The following is a 9,380-nucleotide window of genomic DNA, read 5'->3' on the forward strand; positions in this document are numbered from 1 at the left end:
GTCCCCATTTATTTAAAATCTGCTCTAAGAAATATTTCCTGTGATCAACTTATACAATTTGGAACATTTGTATTTTCCAAATACATTATCCAATTATTTAACCAGGAAGACCCCATTGAGATTAAAAACCTCTTTTTCAAGGGAGACCTGGCCACGATAGGCAGCAGCAAGTGTCTCACAGTTACAGAAATTACTCAATTAAACACAGGCAGCAACAACACACATGCAAAAATAAATGAAAAAATAAAATTCAATAAAATTCAGCAAAATTCAATAAAATTCAAATAAAAATAAAAATCAGTTAAAATGACAATCATTTTAATTGAAACAGTTGCATGTTATGGACTTCAAGGATTCGTAGTTTAGATTTAAAAGCACTTAATGAAATGAATTAAGTCATTTTCCATTCGTTCTGCAGTTTGTTCCAAGCCGAGGGTGCTTAATGGACAAAAGCTCTTTTACCAAATTCAGTTCGGGCAAATGGAACAGAAAGCAACAAAGCTGGCCATCCTACCTGAGAGTATAACTCACAGTGGTGAGTCTGAAATTTAGGGTTAGTGATGAACCTCAGAGACACAGTATCAACCATTCGAAGACATTGAGCAGAAGCAGAATTTCTCCATAATCCAGCACAGGCAAAAATATTGCTTTGTATTAAAAGAGAAACACAACTTATTTTGAAAATAAAATCTGTGAACCAACTCTATTTTATTACCTTCAAGAGTGGCTACTGATGGGATTGTTTGGGCCCATTTCCTTGATGAGCTATGTTTTGTCTGCGTCGAGAACAAGTTTAAGCTGAAGTAATGAGTACTGGACAGCTGATTCTTTTGAGGGTTTTTTTTTAAATTACATAATTAACTTTTTAAATGTTTTGTATTGGAGTCCCCTTCAGGCACAGTCTTGCTTTGAAACATCAATGCATAAATGAATGTGTATTTAAAATAAAATACTTATACAAGACATTTTCACTCTCACATTCACCAGTGTGTGAATGTGAGAGTGAAAGAATAGTGGCATTGTAAAGTGCTTTGGGTGCCTTGAAAAGCGCTATATAAATCTAATCCATTATTATTATTATTATTATTTTTAATTGTTAACAGCTTAATTATTGTGCTTTGTATATGTTATGTATATAAAGTAAATGCAGCATGACAGAAGTTTAGTGCCAGGCTTTACATAAATAGTCAAATATGTTATGATCCATGTTTATCATGTGTGATGTGTGTTTACATTTGACGGTGTGTGTGGGGGTGTGCAGATCTCTCACCTCTCTTCAAGGTGTGGTTGTGTTTTTGATGCTGAAACAGATGTAGACTGCTGATTGGCTTAAGTAGGGTACATTAAATATTGTTGGTTGTTGGTTTGGGCACTGCTCGGGTCCACATGAAATAAACTGCTGCTCATGTGTATTTGTAGGTTCTCAGTCATCCAGGTCATGGTTGTCTAAGGAGCCTGGAAAGAAAGCGACTTCACTTCTTTAAGGTTCTGGATGATGTTAAACTTCTGATCCAAGAAGCTTCTTCACTTCATGAGCTTCCTTTGCTCATGTTCCACCTTTGCACAGTTTCATGTCATGACAATGCAGTGCAGATGTGTCAAACATACAACAGAGGGCGCTATGCACATTCACTGAAGTCAAGAAAAATACAAGTGGAGGAGGAAACAAACAGCAGCATCAAGAGAGAAAACTGAAGTGTTCAAAAAAAGTTAGTCTCTTATTGTAATAACAAACAACATTTAAACTTCACATTGATGCTTCATGCTAGAAGTCTTTGAGCTGTGCTTTTATTGCTCAGCAAGATAATATTTGATTCAATTTAAAAGAAATTGTTTACTTTAGGATTTAGTGATATCTACTTTGAAATGTCACTGTACAATTTCAAATTAAATTTGAAAGCACAGCCTCATATGAAAACTGAATCATGATGAAATCCTGAAACCTATTTTCAAATGATGAAAGTCGGCTCTTCTTCATATTAATTTGATAACAATCAATATATTAAAAAAACTAAATGTTTCAGAGCTTTGATGAGGTGGAACACATTCTCAGTTTATTGTTCATGAGAGTAGTTAGAACAGCATTTACAAAAGAGAAGCAGTAGAGTGAAATTGTTTTGTGTAGCAGCGACATCTGGTGGAGCAATAGTGTTTATGAGCTTTGTGAGTATGAAACGTCTATTATTCACTTTTTTCTTAGAAGTATAAAATGAAGATAAGATGGAAATGAATTTAGACGTTTTATGAGATATGAAATACATATGTCTCCATGAACTACAATTTAATTTAAATTATTTTAGTTTTTTTGTTTTGGGGTATTTTTTAAACACGGTTTTTAGTTTGAAAACTGGATTCATTGTTTAGATTTGGGACAAAACAATGGACAATTTCAAGAAATGTATTTTATCAACAAAACTTATTTTGATAGTTACTGTGTTTATTTTAATGCTCTCTATAGCTCAGTGATTAAAAGAAAAGTTTATCTGCCACCAATGAGCCAACAGCCTCCACGTAAACATTTTCAGCCTCAACAATCAGCTCTGATTCATGAAGTTTATCATGTTCAGGCCCTGCAGCTGATTGGTGGCATGTCTGATCAGAAAGCCTTTCTGCATCTTCACAGTGTGAGTCTGAGAGTTTCTGAACAACAGGATGAGCTGCTACACACCTGACACCACATTCAAACACACACAAGCTGCAAATCTGACACAATATTTTAGACCAAAGAAAAAGGTTCACAATTTGCAGTTAACATGAAGATATTCTAGAGTAGAAACAACACACAGCACACAAGTTTCATGTAGAGATGATTGTTTATTCTGAATGTTATTTTCATTCAGTTATTTTCCATTACTTTTTGGATAAATTGTCTGGTTTATCCATTTCATGTAAGAACAGACATTCACAGTAACAGCTGGTCCAGTACAGGCACGTTCATAACCAGAACTGATTACACCATAAATCATGTTGTTGTAAATCACTCCACCACCAGAATCACCCTGAGAGAGAAAAATATAGTTTGTGTTTAAGTTTCTTCCAAAAGATTTAAAACATACAGAGATGATATACAGTAATGTTAGCAGTCAACTTACCCCACGTGTATCTACATTAGGTTCTTCCAGACACAGCCTGTTGTCATACGGCACATCTGAATAACATGGAGAGTTTCTGGTAGGCTCACAGTCAACAACATGCATGTTTGCACACTTTAGATGAGGTGGTTGGCCATCGACTAGAGAAAAGAACAAAAGTCATTCATAACCTTTCAAAAACTAAAATCTTAAGGAAAATGATCTTTTCCTTTATTTCTACAAACAATTCAAATATTTTTCAAGCAAAATGTTTTCTTAAAAAAAACTGCATCTAAAAAGGTGGGAACCTGGCATTTAAACATATACACTGTAAAAAAAAAACAAAAAAAACAACAACTTTTTTTCATACAAATTAAATATAACTATAATAACACAGAAACCAAAATGAGATTTTAAAATAAACTGAGCTAATCAAGAAAAATTATTCTTACTTTCATTCTTGTTCTTATCTACCTGGTAATTCCCAAAGCCTGCCACCTGAACGACGTCATTTCTAGAAACAGAAAAAATTGTCACAAATTAATTCCACATCCACACGTGTCTTGTAAACACAGAATAAAATAATAAATCATAATGATGTACACTGCATGCTGGGGATTTCCAGTCCAGCTACAGCTACTAACTCTGAGTAACTGTGAGGGTTCAGATATCACACATCACTGTTTGCCACACGTGTTTCATTGTCATTCACTGCGTGTCATGGATGTAACTCCTAAAATCAAAACAAGGAATCTTAACTCTTGATCCAGGCTCAGTGATATTATCGTTGATGTCAGTCAGGTGGAGATGCAGGTATAATGTCAGTCATGGGTTTGAAACTTCACAAGTATGATGTCATCCTGTTGATGGACTACTGCCCTGACCTGCGTGATAACCATCTTCTCCTGCTGCATTAACTTGTTTGAACCTTTCTAAGTCCCGTTCTGAAAACCGTTCCATGGTTGGATACATTTTTTGTTTCACTGAGCCTCGTGTTATCAGTTAGAGCAACAAACACTGTAAGTGGCTTTCATGGTTTCATTTATAATATTATATCAAATTATATTTTCTTATTACCCTGCTTATTAGTTGTGGGTAATGGATTCCATGACTTCCCTACAAGATGATCTTATATACAATCTCAAAGCTTATTCACTGTTTTTTAAATTCACATTTGTTAAAGGACACCTCTATGAAGACAGATTAGAAGTTCAATATGTTGTATGATTTTCACTTTAGTCAAGCAGCCTTAACAGGAATCACATTTCTTTCAGTAATGACTTATTTACCCGTTACTCTCATAATACACTGTGTGACAGGCAGATCCAATATCCAGGACTAAACTCAAAAGCAGCTTTAAATATAGAGTACTCGGCGATACTAGCTCGGCTATTGCAACAGATAAACAGGACACAGCCAGAAAGAGATCCAGACAAACAAAAGTACAAAACAAACTTAAATGCACACAAAGTAATCAGGCAGATGGGACACATGAGGTAACACAGGTGAACTCAATCAGGCAAACAACAGGGGGAGCAAAACTGAACACAACACACACTGAGACTACCAAAATAAGAAGGGAAACAGAGCCAGAGGTTAAACTCCAGACATACAAACCTGGGAAGGACAAAAACCTGCTGCCTGTTACAAACAGACTACAGAGTACAAAGTTATTCTTTAGAGGGAATGAATGAAAATGATAATCATTTATTTTAAACTGGTATTAGTATGTTTATTATTACTATATTATATTATTTTTCTTAAATGGTCCTCTTTTATATTCATTCATGTTTCATATTCCACTTGCTGAATGAAATTCACTGTCTAAAAGACACAGAAATACTATTTTTAATGTTGTTAATGATGTTAATGTGTACAGTATAACGTGTCACGGTTCTGGGTCATTTTGACCCAGCATTTGCAGTTTGTTATATTTTTATGTATTATGGTTTTTATGTCTTCTGATTGTCTTGTTTTAATTCCATGTTTCAGTTTATTCTGGTTTAGGGTTTTGTTCTTAGGTTTTATGTCTTGTGCCCTCGTACTTTGTGTAGGTTTAGTTCAGTGTCAAATCTGCGCCTTTGTGGATTGTTTCCTGTTTTACTTTGGAGGTCCATGTCTCATGTCAGTGTATTCAGTTTTGCTTCCCCCTGTCTCGTTACTAGGGATGGGTATCGAAAACTGGTTCTTGTTGAGAACCGGTTCCCACTGTTTCAATTCCTTGGACTTGTTTGCCATTTTTGCAAACGATTCCCTTATCGATTCCAGTCGCCCCGAATGACATCACCACGTTGCGGAGCATCATTTACCTGGCAGGAAACATGGCGGCTCAAACGCTCAAAAGTTTGGTTATACTTTACGAGAACGGATGACAACGGGGCAACTTGCAAAGTAGATATTTCATTTAAGGGAGGAAACACTACGAATATGCAAAAGCATTTGCTCACAAGACACACGATAACCTTAAATGAATGTCGCTTCTTTAATTCCGCTCCAGACTCGTGAATCTCAGCCCAGCAGCAGCGGTAACATTTGCACGTCCTCTCCCGTTAATACGGCAGGTAAATAATCAGCTAACAGTGCATATTATGTTAGCGCGATCTGCCTTATTACAAAACCTGCCATTACTGTGCATTTAGGTGACCATGATGAGAGAGACAGACAGAGTCTGGCTCAGATGCTGGCAGTTCTCGCTGCAGTCTACTGGTAGCGTCTCCTTTCAGGCCAGGATAGACGAATGTCACCGAGCAGTGACTAAGTTTGTGGTAAAAGGCTTGCACCCATTTGCCACAGCAGATGCCCCGATTTTTGGTAAGTGAATGTGTTTAATTGTAGGCAGGGACATTACTGGATATTCTTGTGTAATTGCTACTGAATAATTTATGTTATACTTTGTTATTCCTACAGAAGAATATTTATTTTATTATTTTACATTTACAATGTTTTTTCCTGGGGACCCTGTGACACCCCATTGAAGAGCCGTAGGCTGTGGATCTCTTAAGATCTCACTGTTAGGTTTGTAAGGCCATGTTACTCCTAAATTTCTATCTTGTTCAAAGAGAAGATATAAAACAAAGTTCTAAGCTATTCGACTTTAGTGTTCTCCTTTTTTAAAAAGAATTGATAAGAGAATCGATAAAGAATCGAATCGTTAAACAGAATCGAAAATGGAATCGGAATCGTGAAAATCTTATCAATACCCATCCCTACTCGTTACCCCTAATTTCTCCCAGCTGCGTCTCCCTCCTGTTTCCCATTCCCTGATTACGCCTCTGTGTATATAAGCCCTGTGTTTTCCTTTGCTCGCTGTTGTGTTGTATCCTCAGAATTGCCTATGTGTTCTTGTCATACCATTCTCAGTTTGGTTTATGTTTTGTTTCATGCCAGCAATAAAGCTGAGGTTCTTTGAGTTTGCCGTTCATTCTCTATGAGTCCTGTATTTTGGGTCCTCATCCCTGCCTGAGGCACCTCAGGCCTGCCACAGAGCCCTGACATAAAGAAAAGTTGGAAGGATTGTACTTGTTATTGAATAGTGGTGCAATCCCACAAAAACATTATGCTTGCTGAGGGAGTTTGTCATTGCTGTTGTTTATGTTTAAACTCCTTCTTTAGTGTAATGTAAGTTTTTACTGTGATATTGTGTTGATTGAGCTGTCCCATATGGAAAAGCAATAGAGAAAACTTATAAAAGACTGGCAGATTTGGCCTACTTCATATAGTGAATCATATAAGGCTGATATGGTTTACTCATGAAAGTGGCCACTTTCATATATTGTTTTAGTAAGTATCCAAAACATACAAGTTTCATTTATATGATTTTCAAGGGATCTTGTATCTCTTGTTTTCACTCTTGTATGCTTTTCATACAAGTTTCACACAAGACAGACACAAACTTTATAAGATTTATATATATCTTTTCCATATGGGGTGGTTTGTTTATTTGTGTGTTCTTGGTTGCAGTAATTTCCAAAATAAAGCATTATTTTGGAAATTACTTACTTATCTATTTTATTTTTTATCTATTTTATTTACCATCAAAGTTTCGTTTTGATGATAAAGTCATAATTTTATCATAAAGTATTAGATAACTCTTTATATGCTGCAGATATTGCAAGTGGTGAGGTACTATGGGGATTTATTATATGATACTACACTTGTGCTTTGAGAGGCGTACTATAGACAGAGCACATTATTATTTTATGGTTCTTTCTACTTTGATTTTTTTCTTTATGTTTGTCTTATATTCTGTACCATACAGCTCTATAAAAAGTGTGCGCCCCTGTTTTTCCCTTCATTGTTTTTATGAATGGAAACACTGTGAGTATAATATGGTTTTCTGACAAAAACTTAAGGAAAATGTTAATAATGTTAATTAAATAATTAAATATATTTTATAAATTAACATCATGACATACAAACATCCAAATATATGGTCAGGGTTCAGTAAGCAGGTAACTAATATTCAACATTGTAAATAAATAAATATCATAATGTAAATAAATGTAAAATGTCAATACAAATAAATAAAAATAAAAAAGTGGAAAAGTCAGAAAGGATTCAGACTTATTAGGTAAGCGCACAACTTACATTTTGGGAGGATTTGCACAGTCCGGTAAGGCAACGGTTTTCCTGCCTGGTTGTGAAGGAATTTCCAGTAGCATGATGTCATCAATTGTATTTATGTCCACAAAAAACCATCCACGTGTGATTTTAACCTCTTTTTTTTTTTTTTTTTTTTTTATCTGAAGATCGTTGAAATAATAACTTTATCCATGATGGATGAACTCCTAAAGTTGCATACATATCCCTACACAAGGGGAAATGGGTGTAAGCGACGCTAATTACAGAACATGAGCATTTGAAATACTGTCCTAACTTTTAAATTCTATTAAAAACATTTATAAGTAAACTGTTGTTTTCTCACCATCCAGGTTCATCTATCCAGCAGTGGGCTGCAGTCAGAATCCACCGTTCATGGATCAGTGAGCCACCACAGAGATATTCTGTTTTTCCACTTGTTCCATGTTTTGCCATGAGTGTCACGTGATACCGACGCTCAGTGTCTGGACACTTGTGGCCTCCATAGATCCTTTTGTGCAAATCTACTCCTGTGCTGACTGTGATGCCTGAAAAAGAAAATAATTTACTCACAACTGGTTGTTTCTTCCATCTGAAGAACAACATATTCTTTCTAGTTAATATAGTTGCAGAAATGTGTCTGCAAAGAGTTGATGAAAAGAAGAAAAAGTACAATCATACTGTAGAGACAGTGTTCCTGATACTGTAACATTCTGACAAATGTATAATAACTGATATCAAAGCAGAGACAAAGAAGAACAAAAACAGTATCTGGTGGTTTAGTGAAAACCTAAATAATCCTTTAGTAACACAGAATTTGTCACAACCTGAGAAATAAGTGCAATATTTCACTCACCAACACACAGAAGAAGAAGAAGCTTCAGATGAGCCATTGCTGTTGTTCAGCTTGCAGTGAATGCTGTGCTGGGACCTTTTTAAGCCTGTTTTCACTGTGCTGGTGGCCATAGAGCCACCAATCACAGAGCATAATTTTATCACAAAACCCCATTGGTTGGGACATTCTTCATGCAAATTTTAAATATGACTTTATCTTTTTTTTATGTGTTGCATGTCATTAATTAGTATTTTTCTCTCAAACACTCCAGACATAAATAAGATAAGTTTCTTTTTTAATATATATATATATTAATATATATTTTTTCAACATATGTATCCAAATATGTGAATACATCTTTAATGTGCAACTTGTTAGTTTCGCTAAAAGAATTATTAAAATTTTGTTTTGTTAAAATAAATATGATGAATGTTGAACGCCAAAATGTCTGGTAAAGTTTTTAAAAAGCAAAAGATAAATGAGCATTGCTTCCATTCTCTTCCACTTTATCAGAGTTGAGGGGGGCGGGTCTGGAGCCTATCCCAGCTATCATAGGGCGAGAGGCGGGTTAGACCATGGATAGTCTATCAAAGGCCTAACACAAAGAAACAACCATTCACACGTATGGGCAAGTGAGAATCATCAATTAAGCTAACCCCACTGCCTGCATTCTTTAGATGCTGAGTACATGAAGAGAACCCACGCAAACACGGGGAGAACATGCACACACAGATTCAAACTCAGGGCTTTCTTGCTGGCAACGGTGCTGACCACTGTGCCACCATGCTGCCAAACAAACATTCTCATTAAACTTGGATGCACCAGTGGAATCACTGTTAGGAAATTTAGGAGTAAAGTAATCGCTTTCTGTGCCCCACTCAGGCATTGACCCATGT

The 9,380-nt window shown here is 35.7% G+C and overlaps 1 protein-coding gene across 1 annotated transcript; it reads right to left on the reverse strand.

Moving 5' to 3' along the window:
- Positions 1-2,466: 2,466 nt before the first annotated feature.
- LOC146630094 (anionic trypsin-2-like) lies at positions 2,467-8,542 on the reverse strand. Its single transcript, XM_085355415.1, has 7 exons — positions 8,506-8,542; positions 7,996-8,197; positions 7,659-7,700; positions 3,524-3,585; positions 3,093-3,232; positions 2,901-2,999; positions 2,467-2,640 (listed from the first exon to the last, which is right to left on the reverse strand). Exons 1-7 carry the CDS (start codon positions 8,540-8,542, stop codon positions 2,467-2,469), a joined length of 756 nt encoding a protein of 251 aa, XP_085211541.1.
- Between the last annotated feature and the right edge of the window lie 838 nt (positions 8,543-9,380).

This window comes from Diplotaxodon limnothrissa, linkage group LG6 (genome assembly GCF_057381915.1).
Source record: "Diplotaxodon limnothrissa isolate DT_005_m linkage group LG6, D_limnothrissa_male_GT1.1, whole genome shotgun sequence".
NCBI lineage: Eukaryota > Metazoa > Chordata > Actinopteri > Cichliformes > Cichlidae > Diplotaxodon > Diplotaxodon limnothrissa.